The sequence below is a fragment of the Cervus canadensis genome, chromosome 12, assembly GCF_019320065.1.
Source record: "Cervus canadensis isolate Bull #8, Minnesota chromosome 12, ASM1932006v1, whole genome shotgun sequence".
In the NCBI taxonomy this organism is placed as follows: domain Eukaryota; kingdom Metazoa; phylum Chordata; class Mammalia; order Artiodactyla; family Cervidae; genus Cervus; species Cervus canadensis.
Window position 1 is genome coordinate 69,371,499 of NC_057397.1, and position 25,618 is coordinate 69,397,116.

At 39.6% G+C, this 25,618-nt stretch overlaps 1 protein-coding gene across 2 annotated transcripts in view; it reads right to left on the reverse strand.

The window, feature by feature from the left end:
- LRRC69 (leucine rich repeat containing 69) overlaps positions 1-25,618 on the reverse strand; it is a 77,568-nt gene that overhangs the window by 40,694 nt on the left and 11,256 nt on the right. The window contains exon 1 of one of the 2 annotated variants that reach the window (XR_006272269.1): positions 3,720-3,848. Coding sequence is in view for 1 of the 2 variants with exons in the window: in XM_043483261.1 (XP_043339196.1) it covers positions 3,720-3,846 (127 nt within the window). In the remaining variant the exon portion in view is untranslated. Of the gene's footprint in view, positions 1-3,719; positions 3,849-25,618 lie in introns of those variants that run through there. The other variant, XM_043483261.1, reaches the window with a different exon arrangement.

Genomic DNA, 25,618 nt, shown 5'->3' on the forward strand with positions numbered 1-25,618 from the left:
GTGTGTGTGTGTGTGTGTGTGTATATATATATATCTCGCATGTATACACATGTGTATGTGTGTGTGTGTATATATATATATGTATGTATATATATATATGTATATATATATGTATATATATATATATATCGCAGTCCTGTGAACAACATGTGGGCATTAGAGGCACCCATCCTCACCAGTGGAAAAATCCACATATAACTTCCAGTGGGCGCTCCCATCTGTTCTTCCTCTGCACCCCAGGATTTAACCAACCCAGGAAACTGCAGTACGGCAGAATTTACCATTGAAAAAATACCCTGGTATAAGTGGACCCACAATTCAAACCTGTGTTGTTCAAGGGCCAACTGTATGTATTGGGTACACATATATACAGTCCTTTGACTTCTCTTGGTAGTCACAGAGGGTCTCCCGGGCTTCTGGTGTGCCCTCAGAATCACTGAACTGTGTTGTTGGGTTGTGATGGTCAAGGAGACCCCCACACCAGCTCCAGGCTAACAGTCTGTCTCTCTCCGGAGATTCTCCAAGTCTGGGAGATTATACTCTCTGGGAATCTCTGCAGAACACAGAGTTTCATTTTTCTTTGTAGCTTCTCTAAGCTTCATATTCATATTCTCTCTCTCCCGCATTCCTTCACTCCTTATTCTTTCACTTAAACATATTATCTCTACTTTTCCATGTATCCATATAGCCATCCTACAACTCCTGCGTTTGAATGGTTATGGAGTAGACAGAGTTCTCAGACTGAAATGCCTACAGGAACCGAGAAGATAACTTAAAACACAACAGTGGGCCTAGCAGGGGTTTACCTGGCAGGGGAGCACGGAACTGGTGAGCACATGCTTTTTGCCACAGGGGACCTGCATTTCGGCCAGCTCCCAACAACTGGTGTCATGTGGGAATGTGAGTCCATCATTGCCTAATCTTTCTTGTTCAGAGAAACAAAAAAGAGCCAGAGATCCAGAATTTTATATGAACTCTCTTAATTTGCAAATTTGGTTGTTCAGTTGCCAAGTCGTGTCCGACTCTTCACAATCCCATGGAGTGCAGCACACCAGGCTTCCCTGTCCCTCACCATCTCTCTGAGTTTGCCCAAGTTCATGTCCACTGAATCGGTGGTGCCCTCTGGCCATCTCATCCTCTGTTGCCCTCTTCTCCTTCTGCCTTCACTCTTTCCCAGCATCAGGGTCTTTTCCAATTAGTTGGCTCTTCGCATCAGGTAGCTAAAGTATTGGAGCTTCAACTTCAGCATCAGTCCTTCCAATGAGTATTCAGTGTTGATTTCCTTTAAGATTGACGAATTTGATCTCCTTGCTATACAAGGAAGGGACTCTCAAGAGTCTTCTCCAGCACCACAGTTCAAACTCAGTGCTCTGCCTTCTTTATGGTCCAGCTCTCACATCTGTACATGACTACAGGAAAGACCATAGTCGTGACATATGGACCTTTCTTGGCAAGATGATGTCTTTGCTTTTTAACACACTGTCTAGGTTTGTCATAGCTTTCCTGGCAAGAAGTAACTGTCCTCTAATTTCCAGGCTGCAGTCACCATCCACAGTGATTTTGGAGCCCAAGAAGAGGAAATCTGTCACCTCTTCCACCTTTTCCCCATCTATTTGCCATGAAATGATGGGACCAAATGCCATGATCTTCACTTTTTTTAATATTGAGTTTTAAGCTGGCTTTGACCCTAATTCAAAATTTTAGAGAGGCAAACAAAACAGAACCAACCTATTTGTAAAGCAGATTCACCCCACAGGTCACCAGTTTGCAACTTTTCTCTTAGTTCATGTGGTTAGCTCAGACCAGAAAAACTGTTTTAGATTCTGTCATAAACCCCAAGAAAGAGAACGTGACTGACTCCGCTTGGCACACGTCTTACCCTGGTCTAGTCTACTCTGACGGGGTAGGGACAGGGGCAAGAACAGCACCACGCAATACATGTTGGACACCAACCTGCTTCTGCCTTTGGATAGTCAAGACCTGGCACAGAACACAGTTTGTGTCACTCATATGAGATTTTCAAAGTTCGACAGCCCCAGATCAAGAAACAGAGAAACTACAGACCTTCAGGGGTAGGGTACTGTACACAGATTACATATATTTTTTTAAGCCTCAAATTTAAGAGCAACATGAGAAAAAATTTCTTTGCAGAAGCCTAAAGTAGCACGAACCAGGTTGTCTGATATCATTTATACACATCAGATTTTACCTGTTTGCCCCTCAGTGTAGTTCATAAATATTATTATGAACTTTTTTGCATGCCCTTAATTTTTTCTAATTTATAAACTGTTTTCTTTGTAAGTAAATTATAATTGAACCCTGTATCTATAAGTTTGTATATATAATGTACATACCATTAACAAGTTTATTACAGCTATTATTTTGTGAAAAAATATTTCTCCAAGACACATGATCTAATATTTTAAAATACTTTAAAGAGGTAATACTAGAATCTACTTGTGTTTTTGTTATATATCCACAACTGAGACCCCATGAAATTATACCTTTAATAAATGCTGCTCAGTGATAATGATGACAATATATAGTACCCATGCCTCAGAAGTTCACAGGACGTCATAAATTCTATAGCTCTGATTTTACTGTTGGGGACATATAAAGTAGTGAAGTTCCTTAGATGAGTTAATGAAGCTATAAAGGTTATGTGGATCTCCTTGTCATGTGTTCTGTCCTTAAGCACATTCTACCTATATTAAATAGGAAAAATGTATTAAATGGAGAAATTAATAGCTTAAGGGAAACACGAAGAAGAAATGCGATTTATTTAACCTCATATCTTTTCTTTAAAATTCTCCCCAAGTTAAGCTTCACATCTTTTTTTTTTTTAATTTATTTATTTATTTTAATTAGAAGCTAATTACTTCACAATACTGAAGTGGTTTTTGCCATACATTGACATGAATCAGCCATGGGTGTACATTTGTCCCCCATCCTGAACCCCCTCCCACGTCCCTCCCCATCCCATCCCTCAGGGTCAGCCCAGTGCACCAGCCCTGAGCACCTTGTCTCATGCATCGAACCTGGACTGGCGATCTATTTCACATATGGTAATACACATGTTTCATTGCTATTCTCTCAAATCATCCATCCCACCCTCGCCTTCTCCCACAGAGTCCAAAAGTCTGTTCTTTACATCTGTGTCCCTTTTGCTATCTCGCATGTAGGGTCATTGTTACCATCTTTCTAAATTCCATATATATGCATTAATATACTGTAGTGGTGTTTTTCTTTCTGACTTACTTCACTCTGTATAATAGGCTCCAGTTTCATCCACCTCATTAGAACTGATTCAAATGCAGCTTCACATCATAAACAAAGATAGTGACTTAGTAGTTAAGATGGTATAAAAAGTATAAAGAACAAGGAGAACTGTGGAGATGTTTCTTGATCTGATTTTCAACTAGTTTTCTCTCTGGTCCAGAAAAAGGGTGCTCAGACTTGACATTCTATATGTACCCTGATTCTGAAAAGGGGAATAATTGCTAACATTAATTTAACACTTACTTATTTTCTTAGATTTACATGTAAAGAAATATATAACACAGTAGTTTTTAAAAGTTGTTCCCCAAATTCCCTAATTTCAAGTGTAAATATCTCAAACCAAAAAAGACTAAAATTCCTTTTTCACTTTAGTTCCAAATTGTTCAATATAAGGAAATTAACTTCGGCACTATAAATATGCTCTTATTTGACTAACTTACCACATACTCCAGATGCAAATCTATGTATCTTATTTCTAAACAAATGGAGCTTCTTCAGGGATGTAAGGTATTTCATCTCTTCTGGAACTTCTTCTAAAAGGTTGTTTCCCAGATTTAGTGCTGTCAACTGCAAACATATAGAGATTAATAAACTCATACATTATCCACTTTCAAATGAGAAAAAAAGAAATAATTAAGCCACTTTTCTGAGATCCATATAACCTAAAAAAAAAAATCATCATAACCTTAATTATTTCACATATACCTAAAATTACCTTTAAAAATAAAGTTCATTTGAGTTTCATGTTCACTTTATTTAAGCACAAGTTCTCCATTAAAGTACTTAATTTCATTAAAATTTTAATTCAAACCATTTCAAGGGTATTTGAAAACACAATTAACGATCCATTCATAACTCACTTGAGCAACTCAAGAGTATCCTAACACTGTGACTCACAGACGGAGAATCATTTAAAACTCAGCAAAGGAAATCGGAAATTAGCCAAAGATCTGAGGTCCTTCTGTCATACTAACCCCAAATGAACTTTTTCACTTAGGCCAGTAAGACATGGGTGGGGGTGGAGTAGGAAGGTAGCCGTTAACATCACTGTGATCACAAAGTTCATACCAGAAACTATTAACATGATAGGTAGGGTAAGGAAGATCTGCTCTACATGTACCTACTAACATCGGATTGGTCAGACAGAGGAAGGGCCATACATAAGAGGAGTCAGAAAGACCCTCTAATCCAATAGATCCTTGACACAGGATTATTCCCTAAAGATGGCATTCTTCACTGATTTGAAATCTAGTTGTATCTTTCAAGCTTTGGAATCTCTTCTTTTACTCCTAAACATAGCTTACCGTTCAGATTGCAATACAACTTCCATACTTCAGAATTTTAATATTAAAGAGTAAAAGAAAAGGAATCATGGGAGTTTGACAAATTATTGAGTTTACGTAAGACAAGAAAAATAACTAAAAAGAAAATTAAGGCAGTTTGTGGTTTATATTTAAATACCACCTGGTATTTGGTATGGATGTATGTTAATTACTTAAATTAATATAAAGTAGACATAGATATATTTACAATGAAATTCCCTGTCCTTAGAATTCATGGAAAAGATATTATTTCAGAAATTCATGCTTTCCTCTGAGAATTACAATTATCCTATAAACAAAAAAATAATGCATCCATCCTGGAGGCCTTATTCTTTTGTGAAGCTTAAGTGAAAATATATTCATGTAGCCATGCCACTGAAAGACTTAATCCAGAGTCAAGTGACTATATTAGTTTCCAATTACAGCTATGACAAATTACCACAAATTTAGTGGCTTAAAACCATACAAATATATTATCTTACAACTCTGCAAATCAGCTATCAGAATGGGTCTCATTGACCTAAAATCAATGTGTTTTAGGGGTGTGTGTATTTTGGAGACTCTAGGAGGGAATCTGTTTTCTTGCCTTTTCCAGCTTCCAGAGGCTGCCCACATTCCTTGACATCTGATCCCCCTCTTGTCTTCAAAGCCAGCAATAGCTGGTCAAGTCCTTCTCAGATCACATTACTCTGAAGCTCCAAGGAAATGCAACCAAGTAAATATTAAAAAAAGAAAAACTTTTATAAGTCACCTAATGCAGCAGATAAAATACAAGTGAGCAGCTATTAGTATATCTTCTTCATGAACATGGTAATAAGTAGCTTTTTCTTCTGTTCCACATTTTTTCCCCATTTATTTTTATTAGTTGGAGGCTAATTACTTTACAATATTGTAGTGGTTTTTGTCATACATTGACATGAATCAGCCATGGATTTACACGTATTCCCCATCCCAATTCCCCCTCCCACCTCTCTCTCCACCCGATTCCTCTGGGTCTTCCCAGTGCACCAGGCCCGAGCACTTGTCTCATGCATCCAACCTGGGCTAGTGATCTGTTTCACCATAGATAGTATACATGTTTCGATGCTGTTCTCTTGAAACATCCCACCCTCGCCTTCTCCCACAGAGTCCAAAAGTCTGTTCTGTACATCTGTGTCTCTTTTTCTGTTTTGCATATAGGGTTATCATTACCATCTTTCTAAATTCCATATATATGTGTTAGTATGCTGTAATGTTCTTTATCTTTCTGGCTTACTTCACTCTGTATAAGGGGCTCCAGTTTCATCCATCTCATTAGAACTGATTCAAATGAATTCTTTTTAATGGCTGAGTAATATTCCATGGTGTATATGTACCACAGCTTCCTTATCCATTCATCTGCTGATGGGCATCTAGGTTGCTTCCATGTCCTGGCTATTATAAACAGTGCTGCGATGAACATTGGGGTGCACGTGTCTCTTTCAGATCTGGTTTTCTCAGTGTGTATGCCCAGAAGTGGGATTGCTGGGTCATATGGCAGTTCTATTTCCAGTTTTTTAAGAAATCTCCACACTGTTTTCCATAGCGGCTGTACTAGTTTGCATTCCCACCAACAGTGTAAGAGGGTTCCCTTTTCTCCACACCCTCTCCAGCATTTATTGCTTGTAGACTTTTGGATAGCAGCCATCCTGACTGGCGTGTAATGGTACCTCATTGTGGTTTTGATTTGCATTTCTCTGATAATGAGTGATGTTGAGCATCTTTTCATGTGTTTGTTAGCCATCTGTATGTCTTCTTTGGAGAAATGTCTGTTTAGTTCTTTGGCCCATTTTTTGATTGGGTCATTTATTTTTCTGGAATTGAGCTTCAGGAGTTGCTTGTATATTTTTGAGATTAATCCTTTGTCTATTGCTTCATTTGCTATTATTTTCTCCCATTCTGAGGGCTGTCTTTTCACCTTGCTTATAGTTTCCTTTGTTGTGCAAAAGTTTTTAAGTTTAACTAGGTCCCATTTGTTTATTTTTGCTTTTATTTCCAATATTCTGGGAGGTGGGTCATAGAGGATCCTGCTGTGATTTATGTCGGAGAGTGTTTTGCCTATGTTCTCCTCTAGGAGTTTTATAGTCTCTGGTCTTACATTTAGATCTTTAATCCATTTTGAGTTTATTTTTGTGTATGGTGTTAGAAAGTGTTTTAGTTTCATTCTTTTACAAGTGGTTGACCAGTTTTCCCAGCAATTCAACATAGTTTTGGAAGTTTTGGCCACAGCAATCAGAGCAGAAAAAGAAGTAAAAGGAATCCAGATAGGAAAAGAAGTGAAACTCTTGCTGCTCGCAGATGACATGATCCTCTACATAGAAAACCCTAAAGACTCTATCAGAAAATTACTAGAGCTAATCAACGAATATAGTAAAGTTGCAGGATATAAAATTAACACACAGAAATTCCTTGCATTCCTATACACTATCAATGAGAAAACAGAAAGAGAAATTAAGGAAACAATACCATTCACCATTGCAACAAAAAGAATAAAATACTTAGGAGTATATCTACCTAAAGAAACAAAAGACCTATACATAGAAAACTATAAAACACTGATCAAAGAAATCAAAGAGGACACAAACAGATGGAGAAACATACCGTGTTCATGGATTGGAAGACTCAATATTGTCAAAATGGCTATACTACCCAAAGCAATCTATAGATTCAATGCAATCCCTATCAAGCTACCAACGGTATTTTTCACAGAACTAGACCAAATAATTTCACAATTTGTATGGAAATACAAAAAACCTCGAATAGCCAAAGTAATCTTGAGAAAGAAGAATGGAACTGGAGGAATCAACCTACCTGACTTCAGACTCTACTACAAAGCCACAGTCATCAAGACAGTATGGTACTGGCACAAAGACAGAAATATAGATCAATGGAACAGAATAGAAAGCCCAGAGATAAATCCACGAACCTATGGACACCTTATCTTCGACAAAGGAGGCAAGAATATACAATGGAAAAAATAAGTAGCTTTTTATTTCGCTAGGCAGTTTTACTTCATTCAATGGCCTATACTCTTAATTTCTATAATATATACAGTATTTATAGCAATTTTAAATTATTTTTAAAAAGAATTTATTGCTGTTCAGAATGATCACACATACATACACTCATTATACACACACACAAAATGGAATTGTATGCAATATATGGATCTCTCATTTTATTCTTTTTCTATAGGTTATATCATCTAGTCAGTATTTTGCAGTAGGCAAAGCACAGGCTTTGGAGACCATCTGCTCTGCAATGTACTAGCTCTGGGATCTCAAGAAAGTCACTCAAATTCCTAAGTCGCCCTTTCTATTTTTTTAAATGGAGATATAAGCATCTACTTCTCAGGGCTGTCTTAAGGATTAGAGACAATACAATGAAGTACCTGGCAAATAATGGATATTATGGAATGCTAACTATAATCTTTTAGACTTAGGAGAAGACCACGGAACAAGATATTAGACATACATGGTGCTAGGAATGCTTCTATGTTGACACTTCAACTCAGTTTTCAAATTTTGAGCCTGTTTTTTTTCTTAATGATTTCTAACTCATCTTCCCAAAGATTTCTAAATTCACAGCCAATTTTGAATGACATTTTCAGGAAAGAAAAAAATATCTGTTATTCTGTTGGCCACAGAATAATGACTTTCTATTAAACAGTTAATTTTGCTGGAAACTTTATTGTTTCCACAATGATAATGTGTTCAGATTATCATTATATATTATTATATTATATATTATATTATATATAATATATATTATGTATATATATTATATATTATTATCAGGTAAAGGCCCTGATGCTGGGAAAGATTGAGGGCAAGAGGAGAAGGGGACAACAGAGGATGAGATGGTTGGATGGCATCATCGACTCAATGGACATGGGTTTGGGTGGACTCCGGGAGTTGGTGATGGACAGGGAGACCTGGTGTGCTGTGGTTTATGGGTTCGCAAAGAGTCGGACATGACTAAGTGACTGAACTGAACTGAATGTGTTCAGAATTTCCATTAAACTATTACTATACCTTGGTTCTCCAATTAGTATAATGGATATCTGTCTTTAATACTCCCTCTTGCTTCTCCTCCATGTATCACCTTCACCAGGAAGCTATCTTCCTTTTGAGGTTGCATGTGTGTGTGAAGTCACTCAGTCATGTCTGACTCTTTGTGACCCCATGGACTGTAGCCTACCAGGCTCCTCCGTCCATGGGATTTTCCAGGCAAGAATACAGGAGTGGGTTGCCATTTCCTTCTCCAGAGGATCTTCCCTACCCAGGTATCAAGCCCGGGTCTCCGGCATTGTAGGCAGATGCTTTACCCTCTGAGCCACCAGGGAAGTCAGGTTGCATAGCACTGTGTAATTCCTATGACCAGTTATTATCTTCTGCTTTGTATTATAGTGACTCATGCATATATGGAGAAGGCAATGGCAACCCACTCCAGTACTCTTGCCTGGAAAATCCCATGGACGGAGGAGCCTGGTAGACTACAGTCCATGAGGTCGCGAAGAGTCGGACAGGACTGAGCGGCTTTGCTTTTACTTTTCACTTTCATGCATTGGAGAAGGAGATGGCAACCCACTCCAGTGTTCTTCCCTGGAGACTCCCAGCGACGGGGGAGCCTGGTGGGCTGCCGTCTATGGGGTCGCACAGAGTCGGACAGGACTGAAGTGACTTAGCAGCGGCAGCAGCATGTGTATATCTTACCTTTACTATAAAGTTGGAAATATTGCAAAAATAGGGCCTCTTCACAATATTGTCATTCATCTAGCATTCAAAAACAGTGTCTGGCATATAACAGCTGTCCAACAAATATTAGTTGAATGCTGCCTCCTTAGATCATTTCTTTAAAAAGCCAGTGGCTAAAACTGTGATTATAGCTCCACATCAGTTGTTTTTTCCAAAGTCAAGACTCTATTGAGCTCAGTCAACACCAATCTACCCAGCTGGATGTATTCCTTTCTAATGGGCGGCATGCTTGCTTTATTCTAGCCATCTACTCATTCTCACTAAACCCTATCTTCAATTCAGGGTAGTGCTTAAAATATGTATCCTAGAACTTGGGCCAGGAAGCTTCTCCTAATATTTAATTATGCTATGTGTGTGTTGTTTAGTTACTAACTCATGTTTGACTCTATGCTTGTACCTATTAATTACCACTAGGAAATTCTATGCTATTTATTATATCTTTCAATTAATTTTATTATTTCTAAAATGATATCCAAGACTAACTGGGAAAAACAAACCAACTCAAATGTCCACTTTTATCTGGAAGTCTTTCTAAACTAAATCATGGACTTAATGACACCATTTTGGAATAAACTATTAAATCATTCACCTGAAACATGTACAAATATGTTTGAGCTGGTATTTGAAACACTAGTCCTTAAATTTCTTAAAGGACAGTGAATATTTCCATTCACTATACCTAAATAGTACATGTCAGGTTCTGTAAACTATTTAATAAAAATAATTGAATCAAATTAATAAAAGAAAAATAAGATTTTTACATTTTTTAATTAGTATGTGTATGGCCAAGGTATGTGGAAGAGGGCAGCATAATTAGGACTCAGCTTGCTAATTCTTTTTTTCTTTATGGACAATTTACTTTTTAAAACTTTGTATTGGAGTATAATTGAATTACAACATTATGTTAATTTCAGGTATACAGAAGTGAATCAGTTATACATACACATAGATCCACTTTGTTTTAAAATTCTTTTCCCATTCATCCCAGATGGCTCAGACAATAAAGAATCTGCCTGCATTGCAGGAGACCCGGGTTTGGTCCTGGTGTCAAGAAGATGCCCTGGAGAAGGGAATGGCAACCCACTCCAGTATTCTTGCCTGGAAAATTCCATGGAGAGAGGAGTCTGGCAGGCTGCAGTCCATGGGGTTGCAAAGAGTCAGACACAACTCAGGGACTAATACTTTTCAGTTTCAACACTTTCCCACATAGGCCATTCCAGAGTATTGAGTAGAGCTCCCTGTGCTATACAGTGGGTTCTTATAATTATCTATTTTATATATAGTAATGTGCACATGTCAATCCCAATCTCCCAATTTATCTTTCCCTCCCTTTACCCCCTAGGAACCATGTTTGTTTACTACATGTTAATTTTTATAAATGCCCCCCACTTCTTTTTAGGAATCTGGCACCTCAGTTCAGTACAATTGCCAAATGCATCTTCTGAGTCCAGCTGCTCCTGAAAGAATGTTTATTTGAATAACTTTGCTTATTTCAAAACTATTATTTAATTTTTCAGTAACTTAATATATCAAGTCAGATTTCTCAGAACAATTATAGTTTCACTGGAAATCACTTCAAGGTCAAGCATGACATCTAATCTCTAGAGGATTCCTTTGACCTCTAAAAACGATTCACTTAGAGCTCAAAGCTAATCCTACGGGAACTGGCATTTCTTATTCAGCAATGTTGGAAAGAATCTCTGGCAGTCTTACCACAAGCGTTAACAAGGCGTTTTATCATACTGTCCAAAGCTTCTAAAGAAAAGACTAAAGAAGCAAGGATAAGAGTTCCAAATCCTGAAAAAGAGGAATTACAACACAAAACTCATTCCATTAAAATGTAAAACTTCAAACGTTTGGAAGAGCTAAGCATTTGGATGCTTGAGTGGAGATAGGGGCTAAAATTCTATGAATAGCCAACACTGGTAAGGCACTCTGCACAAGATGAGTCAAGCGAGGCACAGAGACATTATGTGCTCAGTCAGCAAAGTGAGAAGAGGGTCGGTACTCTTCTGGAGACCAGACAGCCAGAGGGAGAAGCAGAAGTTCCAGCGGGGGCTCAAGAGGCTTCATGCCGCCTTGGGCATACAAGCAGAGGCAGAAGGAGGAGTCACAGTAGGGCAAAGAGAAGGAATTCACGAGGTGCCTGTGTGCCAGGACAGGGCACACAGTATAAGGAGGCCTTGTTTTGATAGCAAAGCCAGGCTTGGAAAACAGAAGGCATTGCCTATGCTTGACGGAGGAAGACTGCATTTCCAGTGAATGAGACAGGACAAAGGACAGGCTTGATGTGGACAAACAGTACAAACGACATCAGGTCCTCACTGTTCTGCCAGGCTTAGTGAGACCCAGAATGCCCAAAGAAGGTGAGATAAGGAAAGTTTTTGCAAAGGCTTTTCCCCTGTGTCCCTCTGCATAACTCCCATCCTTCAGATCTCACCTCAGTTGCACTTCGCAGGTCTACCGTCCCTGATTTCTCTGACTACAGTTCCCCATGACACAATATAATTCTTCTTCATGACACTTTTCATAATTATAATTGTACATCTATTTGTATATTTGATTACCTTTCCCCAGTAAACCTAAGAGTAGGGACCCACAGATGTTTTCATTCCTTTTCGTATTGTCAGCATCTAGCAGAGCGCTAGTCTACTAGCAGGCACAAGAACTATTTGTTAAACACAGGAAAGGAGGAAGGCAGGAAGGGAGGGAGGTGATTGGGTTAGAGGTCATCCAAAAGGACCATAAAAGTATGAAAAAATAGAAACTATGGCTATAATGACAATTTACAAACTACCCAACTCTGCTGAGAGTTGCTCTTATTTACTGTCAATTATTTATGGTCAAATAAAAAGCTTACCACAGACCATATCTTTGTCCTGGGCAGCCACACACGGGAGCCACTCAAGGAGATCATTGCTGTACTACCATTGCACTTTATGATGCATGTCAAAATATGCTGTACGGAACTAGAAATAAAGGCTATTTGTTTCTTTAGGGATTTTAAATTCTGAGTGACTTGCCTATAAAGGATCTTAGTTTCCAGACTGTGCCATAATCATGAGAGCCTGTACCTGATGAAGTTGGCCTCTGAGAACGGCTCACACCTCATCCCATTCAAGTCCACATTCCATAGTTTACTTACTGCAGTCAACAGGGGCAAGACAAGGCCTCCACCCTCAAGTCAAAATACGGTGTTTTTTTGAACACTGCTGATATCCCAGCACTTCAACAGTCCCAGGCCAAATGTGTTCATCCTATGTTACAGGACAGAGGCAGAGTCAAGATGGAAGGGTATGAGGATGCTGAGTTCACATCTCCTCACAGCTAGGCTAACTGCCAGGCATGGGCAGAGGACCTCAGACCTCTAAGGTACGGGAGGAATCCCCACGTGACCAGGCAGAACGCGGGAGAGGAAGGCGGGAAGTGGAGGTGGGACGTGAGTGGCACATAGACGGGGCCAGGGTCCCAAGCCTGCTGGGTTCCCGGCCCGAACCTTTGGGACCCTCTGACCACAAGGGTCCTGAGCCTATGCCTGCCCCTGCCACCATGACCTTTTCCTTCCCTTTGCTCTTCTGATTCTCTTTTGCTTTGTTGTTTCACTTGTGTTTCTATTTTTTCTAATACATTTTTTAATTCTTTTAATTTTATTTTTTTTCTTTGTTGCCTTTTATTTTATATTTTTTTCCTTCATGCAGCTTGTGGGGTCTTGGTTCCCAGGCCAGCTGTGAGGCCTGAGTTCCTGTGGCAGAAATGCTGAGTTCAAACCACTGGACTAACAGAGAACCTCAGACCCAAGGGAATATTAATCAGTGTCAGCTATTCTGGAGGTTCTCATCTCCTCATCAAGACTCAACCTCACCCAACTGCCTGCAAACTCCAATGCCAGATGCCTCAAGCAATACAACCAACCAGACAGGAATACAAACCCAAATCAAAAAAATTATATTACAAAAAATGTGGTACAGACAAAGGAATGAGGAGAAAATCTACAAGACCAAATAAATGAAGAGGAAATAGGAAACCTACTAAAAAAGAATTCAGAGTAATGATAGTAAAGATGATCCTAAACCTCAGAAAATAAAATGGAGGCACATATCAAGAAAATACAAGAAATGTTTAACATTTGACTAAAATGTTTGACTAAAGCCTTTGACTGTGTGGGTCACAACAAACTGTGGAATATTCCTAAACAGACGGGAATACCAGACCAACTTACCTGCCTCCTGAGAAACCTGTATGCAGGACAAGAAGTAACAGTTAGAAATAGACATGGAACAACAGACTAGTTCAAAATTGGGAAAGGAGTATGTCAGGGATGCATATTGTCACCCTATTTATTTAACTTATATCCAGAGTATACCATATGAAATGCCAGGTTGGATGAATCATAAGCTGGAATCAAGATTGGTAGGAGAAATATCGATAACCTCAGATAAATGAATGACACCACCCTAATCACAGAAAGTAAAAGAGAAGCTAATGAGCCTCTAAATGAAAGTGAAAGAAGAGAGTGAAAAAGTTGGTTTGACACTCAACATTCAAACAACTAAGATCATGGCATCTGGTCCCATCACTTCATGGCAAATAATGGGGGGAAAATGGAAACAGTGACAGACTTTGTTTTCTTGGGCTCCAAAATCATCACAGACTTGAAATTAACTTCGGCCATGAAATTAAAAGATGCTTGCTCCTTGGAAGAAAAGCTATGACCAACTTAGACAGCATATTAAAAAGCAGACATATCACTTCCCTAACAAAGGTCCATATAATCAAAGCTATGGCTTTTCCAGTAGTCGTGCACAGATGTGAGAGTTGGACCTAAAAGAAGGCTGAGTGCCAAAGAATTAATGCTTTTGAACTGTGGTGTTGGAGAAGACTTCAGAGTCCTTTGCATAGCAAGGAGATCAAACTAGTCAATCTTAAAGGAAATCAACACTGAATATTCATTGGAAGGACTGATGTTGATGCTGAAGCTCCAATACTTTGGCCACCTGATATGAAGAGCCAATTCACTAGCAATGACCCTGATGCTGGGAAAGACTAAGGGAAGGAGAAGGGGGTGACAGAGGATGAGATGGTTGGATGGCATTACTGACTCAATGGACATCAGTTTGAGCCAACTCAGGAAGACAGTGAAGGTCAGGGAAGCTTGGTGTGCTGCAGTCTGTGGAATCACAAAGAGTTGGACACATCTTAGTGACTGAACAAAAAAGCAAAAACTAAAGAACAAACAGTAATGAACAACACAGTAACTGAAATGAAAAATACACTAGAAGGAATCTATAGCAGATTAACTGAAGCAGAAAAATAAGTGACCTGTAAGATATTAATAGAATGGTGGGAACAATTGTCAAGGAGAAGAATAAAGAAAAAAAAAATTGGTCTGACAGTATCAGACAGCTCTGACATTAAACACATGTTTTCTAGGAGTCCTAGAAGAAGAAGAGAAAGGGTCTGAGAAAATATCTGTAGAGATTATAGTGAAAACATCCTTAACATGGGAAAGAAAATAGTCAACCAAGTCCAGGAAGTGCAGAGTTCCCACCATTCTATTAATATATATCTTCTTCTTCAAGAAGAAACACAGAATCACATATTAATCAAACCAACAAAAACTAAATTAAAATTTAAAAATATTGAAAGAAGCAAAGGAAAATAATACAAGGGAGTCCTCATAAGTTTATCAGCTGATTTTTCAGCAGAAACTGCAGGCTAGAAGATAATGGCAGGATATATTTAAAGTGATGAAAGGGAAAAACCTACAACGAACATTACTCTACCCAGCAAAGATCACATTCAGATTCAAAAGGTTTACAGACAAGCAAAAGTCAAGAAAACTAAGCACCATGAAACCAGCCTTCTGACATATGCTAAGGAATTTATCTAGACATTAGACAAAAGATAAAGACAACATCCATAAAAAAATATCCAAAACTATTAGGAAAATGGCAACAGGGACATACATACTGATAATTACTTTAAATGTAAATGGATTAAATGCTCCAACCAAAAGACATAGAGTGGCTGATTCAATACCAAAATAAGACCTGTATCTATGCTATCTACAAGAAACCAACTTCAGACCTAGGGACACAGACTGAAAGTAAGGGGATGGAAAAAAAAAATTACATGCAAATGGAAATCAAAAGAAAGCTGGAGTAGCAATACTCATATCAGACAAACTAGACAATATTTTAATGAATTTTTTACTTGGAGGATAATTGCTTTCTAGTATTGTGTCTGTTTCTGCCATGCATCAACATGAATCGGCCATAGGTATACATACGTTCTCTCCCTCTTGAATCTCTCTCTCACCTCCCACCCGAGCCCACCCATCCAGATGGACACAGAGCACCAAGTTTGAGGTCCCTGAATCACACAGCAAACTTCCACTGGCTGAATATTCTACATACCGTAATGTATGTATTTCAACATCAGTCCTTCAATTTGTCCCTCCTTCTCCCTCCCTGTGTCCACAAGTCTGCTCTCCATGTCTGCAAGTCCACTGCTGTTCTAAATACAGGTTCATCAGTACCATCTTTCTAGATCTCATATATATATGCATTAATATACCATACTTATTTTTCTCTTTCTGACTTACTTCACTCTACATAATAGGCTGTAGGTTCATCCACCTCATTACAACTGACTCAAATCTGTTCCTTTTTATGGCCGAGTAGTATTCCATTGTATACAGGTACCACACTTCTTTATCTATTCATCTGCTGATGGGCATCCACATTGCTTCCATGTCCTAGCAGCTCTAAACAACATTGCAATGAACATTGAGGTACATGTCTTTTTAATTATGATTCCCTCAGAGTATATGCCCAGTAGTGGGATTGCTGGGCTATATATCTAGGTCAGGAAGCAACAGTTAGAACTGGACATGGAACAACAGACCGGTTCCAAATAGGAAAAGGAGTACGTCAAGGCTGTATATTGTCACCCTGCTTATTTAACTTTTATATGCAGAGTACATCATGAGAAACGCTGGGCTGGAAGAAGCACAAGCTGGAATCAAGATTGCTGGGAGAAATATCAATAACCTCAGATACGCAGATGACACCACCCTTATGGCAGAAAGTGAAGAGGAACTTAAAAGCCTCTTGATGAAAGTGAAAGAGAACAGTGAAAAAGTTGGCTTAAAGCCCAACATTCAGAAAACTAAGATCATGGCATCTGGTCCCATCACTTCATGGCAAATAGATGGGGAAACAGTGGAAACAGTGGCTGACTTTATTTTTTGGGCTCCAAAATCACTGAAGATGGTAACTGCAGCCATGAAATTAAAAGAGGCTTACTCCTTGGAAGGAAAGCTATGACCAACCTATATAGCATATTAAAAAGCAGAGACATTACTTTGCCAACAAAGGTCCATCTAGTCAAGGCTATGGTTTATCCAGTGGTCATGTATGGATGTGAGAGTTGGACTGTGAAGAAAGCTGAGTGCCAAAAAATCAATGCTTTTGAACTGTGGTGTTGGAGAAGACTCTTGAGAGTTCCTTGGACTGCAAGGAGATCCAACCAGTCCATCCTAAAGGAGATCAATCCTGGGTGTTCATTGGAAGGACTGATGCTGAAGCTGAAACTCCAATACTTTGGCCACCTCATGCAAAGAGTTGACTCATTGGAAAAGACCCTGATGCTGGGAGGGATTGGGGACAGGAGCAGAAGGGGACGACAGAGGATGAGCTGGCTGGATGGTATCACCAACTTGATGGACATGAGTTGGGGTATACTCCAGGGGTTGGTGACAGACAGGGAGGCCTGGCGTGCTGCGATTCATGGGGTTGCAAAGAGTCAGACATGACTGAGTGACTGAACTGACTGACTGACTGATGGTAGCTTTATCCCTAGTTTTTTTTAAGGAATCCCCATGCGATTCTCCATAGTGACTGTATCAAGTTACATTCCCAGCAATAATGCAAGAGAGTTACCTTTTCTCCATACCCTCTTCAGCATTTCTTCTTTGCAAATTTTTTCATGTTGGCCATTCTGAACAGTATGTAGTATTCTGTAGTTTTGATTTGTATTTCTCTAATACCTACTGATGTTGAGCATCTTTTCATTTATTAGCCATCAGTATTTCTTCTTTGGAGAAATGTCTGTTGAGGTCTTCGGCCCAATTTTTGATTGGCTTGTTTGTTTATCTGACAGTGAGTTGAATGAGCTGCTTGTATATTTTGGAGATTACTCCTTTGTCAGCTGTTTCATTTGCCATTATTCTCTTCCATTCTAAGGGTTTTATTTTCACCTGCTCACACCTCTGATTGTTGTTTAGTCACTCAGTCATTCTGACTCTTTGTGACCCCCTGGACTGCAGCACTCCAAGCTTCCCTGTCCTTCACCACCTCCTGGAGCTTGCTCAAACTCATGTCCATTGAATCAGAGATGCAATCCAACAATCTCATCCTCTGTTGTCCCCTTCTCCTCCTGCCTTCAGTCTTTCCCAGCATCAGGGTCTTCTCTAATGAGTCAGCTCTTTGCATCAGGCGGCCAAAGTACTATAGCTTCAGCTTCAGCTTCAGCCTCAGTCCTCCCAGTAAATATTCAGGATTTATTTCCTTTAGGATTGACTGTTTTGATCTCCTTGCTGTCCAAGGGACTCTCAAGAGCCTTCTCCAGCACCACATTTCAAAAGCATCAATTCTTCGGCGCTCAGCCTTCTTTAGGGTACAACTCTCACATCCATACATGACTACTGGAAAAACCATAGCTTTGACTATGTGGACCTTTGTCGGCAAACAATGAGAATTTTATTAATACTTCTTTTTCCAATCAGGATTCATTTCTTTTTCTTCTCTGATTGCTGTGGCTAGGAATTCCAAACCTATGTTGAATAATAGTGGTGAGTAGGTACCCTTGTCTTGTTCCTGATCTTAGAGGAAATGCTTTCAGTTTTTCACTGTTGAGAATAATGTTTGCTGTGAGTTTATCATATGTGGCCTTTATTAGGTTGAGGTATGATCCTACTATACATACTTCCTGGAGAGGTTTTTTTGTTTTTTTTTGTTTTTTTTTTTTTTTTTAATCACAAATGGGTGCTGAATTCGGTCAAAAGCTTCCTCTGCATCTATTGAGATGATCATACAGCTTCTAGCTTTCAATTTGTTTATGTGGTGTATCACATTGTTTGATATGCATATACTGAAGAATCCTTGCATCCCTGGGATAAAGTCCACTTGATCACGATGTATGACCCTTTTGATGTGCTGTTAGATTCTGTTTGCTAGAATTTTGTTGAGGATTTTTGCTTCTGTGTTCATAAGTGATACTGGCCTATAGTTTTCTTTCCTAGCATCTTTGACTGGTTATGGATTCAGGGTGATGGTGGTCTCATATGTTGTTTAGTTTTCCTTGCTCTACAATTTTCTGGAGAAGTTTGAGCAGTATAGGTGTTAGCTCTTCTGAAAGATTTTGGTAGAAATTGCCTGCGAAGCCCTCTGGCCCTGGATTTTTGTTCGTTGGAAGATATTTTACTACTCTTTTGATTTCCATGCTTGTGATTGGTCTGTTCTTAATTTCTATTTCTTCCTGGTTCAATTACAGGAGGTTATACTTTTCTAAAAATTTGTCCATTTCTTCTAGGTTGTGAAATTTATTAGCATATACTTAAAGTAGCCTCATATGATCCTTTGTATTTCTGCATTGTCTGTTGTAACTTCTCCTTTTTCATTTCTAAGTTTATTGATTTGAATCTTCTCCCTTTCTTAATGAGTCTGGCTAATGATTTGCCAATTTTCTCTTCTCTAAGAACCAGCTGTTAGTTTTACTGATCTTTGCTATTGCCGCCTTCATTTCTTTTTATTTCTGCTCTGATCTTTGTGATTTCACTCCTTCTACTAACTTTGGAGCTTTTGTTCTTCTTTTTTTCATTACTGTAAGTACAAGGTTAGGTTGTTTATTTGATGTTTTTTCTTGTTTCTTGAGGTAGGTTTGTATTGCAATAAATTTCCCTCTTAACACTGCTTTTATTGCATTTGATAAGTCTTGAGATGAGTGTTTTTTATTTCCTCTTTTATCTCTTCACTGACCTCTTGTTCATTCAGAAGTATGACATTTAGCCTTCATGTGTTTGTGTTTTTATAGTTTTGTGTTGTTGTTGTTGTTTTCCTGTATTTGGTATCTAATCTTAGAGGACTGTGGTCAGAAAACATGCTTGAAACAATTTCAATTTTTTTATAATCTACCTTGGCTTGATTCGTGACAAGAGGTTATCTATCCTGGAGAAAGCTCCATGTGCACTTGAGAAAAAGTGAAATCTGCTGTTTGTGGATGAAATGTCCTGTGGATACCAATTAGGTCCAACTGGTCCAATGTATCCATTAGAGTTTGTGTTTCCTTATTAATTTTCTATCCGGGTGAACCATCCATTGATGTGAGTGAAGTGTTAAAGTCCCCCAATATTATTGTGTTACTGTCGATTTCCCCATTAATTGTTAGCATTTGCCTTATGTATTGAGGTCCTCTTATGCTGAGTGCATATATATTTTTAATTGTCACAATTCTTGGATTGATCCTGTAGTCATTATGTAGTGTCCTTCCTTATTTCTTGTAACTATTTTAAAGTCCATTTTATCTGAGTATTGCTACTATTTCTTTTGATTTCCATTTGCATGATTATCTGCCGGGAGCCGTTATGGGGGGTCCCACCCATGACGAGGTCATGAAGAAAATACCGGGCAGGCAAGGCTGTCCGGGACCCCATCCATGACGAGGTCATGAGGAAAGAACCTGACAGGCAAGGCCGTCTAGGATAAGGGACACTCCAGGTTGGCCTCGGCCTCTGCCCCACCCTGTATCCTCCCCCCTTTTCTGCTGTTGTTCTTGTTTGCCCTGCTGCAGATTCTTGTGTTGCCTGCCGAGAGCTCTCCTGCTCCTCTTTCACTGAATGAAGACCAACTTAAAACCCTAATTAATAAATCTCCTGGACGCTGGTACCCTATGAAGGGGCCAGGGATGAAGGAAATGCTTCAATTCAAACCCTTTTGCTGGCATTCTGGCTTGTTTGATAAATATGTGCTCTCATTGCACAAAATGCTCATGATTGTTCTAAACATCCTAAGCACAGTACGCTAACAAAAGAAACTATTAAGCATAGGTCCCTCCACGGGGTGAGGAAAGCCCCACAAATATTATAGCCACATATACGCCTAATAGAAAATAGTTTAGATAGCGATTAGCTGGTGACTTCTTGCAGGTAATTAACTTTTAGACTAAGAGCCTGTATTGTGCCATATCTGCTGTTTTTGCAATCCTTTGCATTTCTGTTCTGTAAAAAATGTAATCCTATCTAGTTCCCATGGAGATGACACCTAATAGAAAGAAAATAGATTAACCACAAAAAAGACAGGGAAGGCTACTGAAGTTGCTTAAAGTTGCACCAGGTGCAAGCCATAAATTGTCAACAGGCCTGAAGGCCAAAAGATATTATACATAGAGATTAACCATTAAAAAGGCCCTAATAGGCACAGAACCCTTTGGAGGGGGTGAGGAAGCCCTATTAGAAATACAAAAAAATATTGTTTTAAAAGTGGTTATTAGATCAACATTTGATTGATGTTAATGTGCTGAGGTTGTGCAGTGGAAACTATTGTTAATATAGTTGGAGATCTAGTAAAATAAGAGTTTAGCCCTAGTGTAAAAACAATAAGATAATTGTTCATTTCAACCAAGAGTGCTAAACAGGGGCTGCCTCACCTAAGCCACAGAGTCTTTGTGTGTTAAACTTTTTAGATAAATTTAGCTGAGAATTTCTGCAAAAAAGACTGACTTTTATGTTAACAAGATTGTATTTCTATTATGTTGCAACTTGCTGTACCATGAGACTGCCAATTTTCTGTTCTCTGCTAACTCAAGGCCAGAAGATAATGTACAAAAAATCTATGGGAAAAGACTCTCATAAACAAAAATATACAGAGCACATCTGGTTTCATGAAGGACAAGCTGATATAATGTTAAACTAAGTCTGTATGCTTATCTCCCCCTTAGAAATGTACCAACTTAGGGTATGAAGGCTACGGTGAAAAATAAAGCAACTGCCAGACTCTGCCGCATATCCTGGTCTGGTCTCTCTCTCTCTCTCTCTCTCTCCCATTCGCTGATGCCATTCATCCTGAGGGTTCCCCTGGATCCTGCTGGGGCTGGACCCTGGCAATTATCTTTTCCATATTCATTCTATAGGCATCATTACCTCTGAATTGCATCTCTGGTAGACAGCATACATAGGAGTCTTGTTTTTGTATCCATGCAGTAATTCTGTGATTTGGTGGTAGCATTTATTCAGCTTACATTTAAAGCAATTATTCATATGTATGATCCTATCACCACTTACTTTATTGTTTTGGAGGTTTTTGTAGGCCTTTTCTTTCTCTTGTATTTCTTCTCCAAGACATCCCTTTAGTATTTTTTTCTAAAGCTGGTGTGGTGCTGCTGAATTTTCCTAACTTTTGCTTGTCTCTAAGCTTTTGATTTCTCCTTCAAATAGGAATGAGATCCCTGCTTGATAGCGTAATGTTGGTTGTAGTGTTTCTCCCTTCATCACTTGAGCATACCAAGCTATTCTCTTCTGGTGTGCAGTTTCTATTGAAAGATGAGCCGTTAGCCTTAAAGGGATCCCTTTGTATGCTATTTGTTGCTTTTCCGTTGGTGCATTTAATGTTTGTTCTTTGTGTTTAAATTTCATTAGCTCGATTAATATCTGTCTTGTCATGTTTATCCTTGGGTTAATCCTGTATGGGACTCTCGGGGCTTCCTGGACTAGAATGGCTATTTCCTTTCAAATGTTAGGGACATTTAGAATAGAACCTCCTCAAATATTTTCTCAATACTGTTTTGTTTTGTTTTTTTTTTTTTGGTCTTATTCTTCAGTTTGTATATGGGTGTGCTTAATATTGTCCCAGAGGTCTCTGAGACGGTCCCTGTTTATCCTTAGTCTTTCTTTATTCTGCTCTGCTTCCTTTATCCACCATTCTATCTTCCAGCTCACTTATCCATTCTTTCTTCAATTTTTCTGCTATTGGTTTCACCTAGTGTATTTTTAATCTCAGTAATTCTGTTGCACATTGCAGATTGTCTCTTCTTTATTTCTTCTAGGTTTTGTTAATCATTTATCTTCTTGATATGTGCATCTAGTCTATTTATCTGTGCCTCCATTTTATTTTCAAGATTCCATGTTCCTTCATCTGCTACACGTTTCTCTGCCTCTTCATTTTGCTTAATTTACTGTGTTTTGTGTCTTCGTTAGGTCAGCTAGAAGATCATAGTTCTTAATAATTGTGGAGTCTGTCCCCCATGGGTGGGGCTGGACTAGTGCCTTGTGAAGATTTCCTGATTGGAAGGACTTTTGCTTGTGTTCTGGTGGATAGAGCTAGCTTCTGTATCTCTGAAGGGTGGTGCCATGTCCAGTAGTGTGTTTTGGGGTGTCTATGTATTTGGTATGGGTTTGGGCAGCCTGTCTGCTAATGTGCAGATTTGTGTTCCTGTTTTCCTGAAGGACTGGTGTGGGGTGTCTGGCATTAGAGCTTGCTGGCCTTTGGGTGGGTTTGGTCATAGTGTTGAGATGAAGGCCTTTGGGAGAGCTCATGCCAGTTAACATTCCATGGGGTCGGGAGTTCTCTCTCTGGTGGTCCAAAATCCTGGACTCAGGTCTCTCACCTTGGGGGTTTAGGTCTGACCCCTTACTGTCCCACCAAGACTTCACAGGCCATACAGCATAGAAGATAAGACCTCAAGATTAATGGTGAAAGCACAATGAACAGCCCAGAAAACCCAAAGAAACTCACACCCTTACAAAGAGAAAAGAAGTGAGAAAAAGAGGAAAACGAATAAAAGGGGGGAGAGGGGATAAAAACAGTAGTGAAAAAAGAAAGCAATCAAGCCAATAAACCCATAAATGAAAATGAGTAACAAAACCTAGACTAGCAAGAACACAAAATCAAAAGCATAGCAAAAAATGCAACATAACTAAAGGGTACTACTTTGTCGACTTTGACAACAAAGGTCCATTTAGTCAAAGCTGTGGTTTTTCCAGTAGTCATGTATGGATGTGAGAGTTGCACCATAAAGAAGGCTTAGTGCCAAAGAATTGATCCTCTCGAACTGTGGTGCTGAAGACTTTTGAAAGTCCCTTGTACAGTAAGATCAAACCAGCCAATCCTAAAGTAAATCAACTCTGAATATTCATTGGAAAGACTGATGCTGAAGCTAAAGCTCCAAAACATTGGCCACCTGATGTGAAGAGCCAACTCATTGGAAAAGACCCTGATGCTGGGAAAGATTGAGGGCAGGAACAGAAGCGGGCATCAGAGAACGAGGTGGTTGGACGGCATCACTGACTCAATGGACATAACTTTGCACTAACTCTGGGAGACAGTGAAGCAAAGGAAAGTCTGGTGTGCTGCAGTCCATGGGGTAACAAAGAGTCAAACATGACTCAGCAACTGAACAGTACAACAACTGTAAAAATAGGGAAATAAAATTAATTTATTTAAAAATAAGATAGCTTTTAAAAAGTAAAAAGTTATACAAAATAAAAATGGAATAATATAGAAAGAACAACACTAGAATAATATGAAAAAGAAAAAAACTACATAGAGTGGTAGTAAGAGGGATGTCCTCATGATTCCTGTGTTTTCCGCCCCACACAGTGTGGTCCAATCAATCTGCTTATTCAGAAAGTTCTCCAGTATTTCTAGGAAGGTCTCTGGACCTGTGTGGGCAGAGTAGGGTGAGCGCAGTCTCAGACCTGGCCTTACTCCAGTCTGTACTTGCTCCCAAAGGCCACAGTTGCCCCTAAAATCCACAGTCTCAGCCTAATTGTGAGGATTTAGTCTGCTACACCTGAAGCTGCAGGAGCTAATTCCCTTCCTGTTCTTCAGTCACATAGTCCCTGGTGTTCAGCTTTGGTTTGGGGCTAACCTTTGTTGGGAGACCACCCTCCAGTGTCTGTTCCCCACCTAGGCAAGATGGGCAAAGACCAAGGCTTATTAGGGCCACTTTTTCAATTGGGCTAGGGAGAAGGTAGTATATGGCATCACTCATTGTGACGTACCAATGAGTGTCTGCAGCAGTAGAACCTGCGGTATGTTGCTACAGTCTGAGACATCACATGTGCTCTCCCAGAGGAGTTGGCCTTGGGTCATGGGTCCCGAGGAAGAGCCAAGCTGCTCAAGTTCTGAACAAGGTGTGGGCAGTAACCTGTGCCTGCTCACCACCTGGCGGCAGACGTTACCTGGGGTTGGGACCCCAGCGGCAGTGTTCTGTCTGCTGTCAGGCACGTCTCCTAGCTTTGGCAGTAGCTAGTGGCTTGTCTCCTGCTTTGGGATCATAAAGAGCAGTCATGTCTAATGCCAGGAGCACTCCTACTGGTTTGGCCAGTTTTGGTGTCCACCGCTGGGCATACAGCCACTGTCTGTGACCGCATGGACTTAAGAATGGCCTGGGAACAAAGATCTCTTTCCTCTCTGGGATGCCCAGTCTTTTCCCTCAACTCTCCCAACTGTGTGGTACTAGACCCCTCAGAGTGTCCTCACGGCAGCCAGTACCAGGCCTCTCTCTTGGGGCTAAAACCTGAGCCTCCGCACCCCGACCCCTCCCTCTGCTGCAGGCACAGGCGTGCGAGCCGCTCTTTGGCTATTAAGTGCTGTTCAGCGATGATCTCTGGGGTGAATCCTCTCCTTTTTGCCTTCTGAGCACCCACTGTTGCACTTCCCTCCACCCTGTCCATGAGGGGGTTTCAAAGTGCACAGAAAGTTTTCCTCCTTCATGACTCCCTTCCCAGAATGCAGGTCCCCAACCTGAAATTTCCTCTGTTTTTTTAAATCTTTATCTTTTGCCCTACCTCATTCTAAGGAGATTGGCTTGCCTTTTTGGAAGTCTGGGTTCTCCCTCCAGCGTGCAGAAGGTGTTTGGAAGGAGCTGTTCCATATGCAGATCAATTTTTGATGCATTTGTGGGGAGGGAGGTGATCCCCCCATCTTCTTCTTCCATCTTGGAAGTCCTCCCCAAAATAGACTTTAAAATAAAGACTGTTTCAAGAGACAAAGAAGGTCACTGGGCAAATGAGCAAAACAAGAAAAAGATTTAACAATTATATTTATGCACCCACCATACGAGCACCTCAATAAATAAGGCAAATGCTAACAACAGTAAAAGGTGAAAACAAAATAGTACAGTATTTTAACACCTCAAAAAATACCTCAAATATACTAATGGACAGATCTTCAAGGCAGAAAA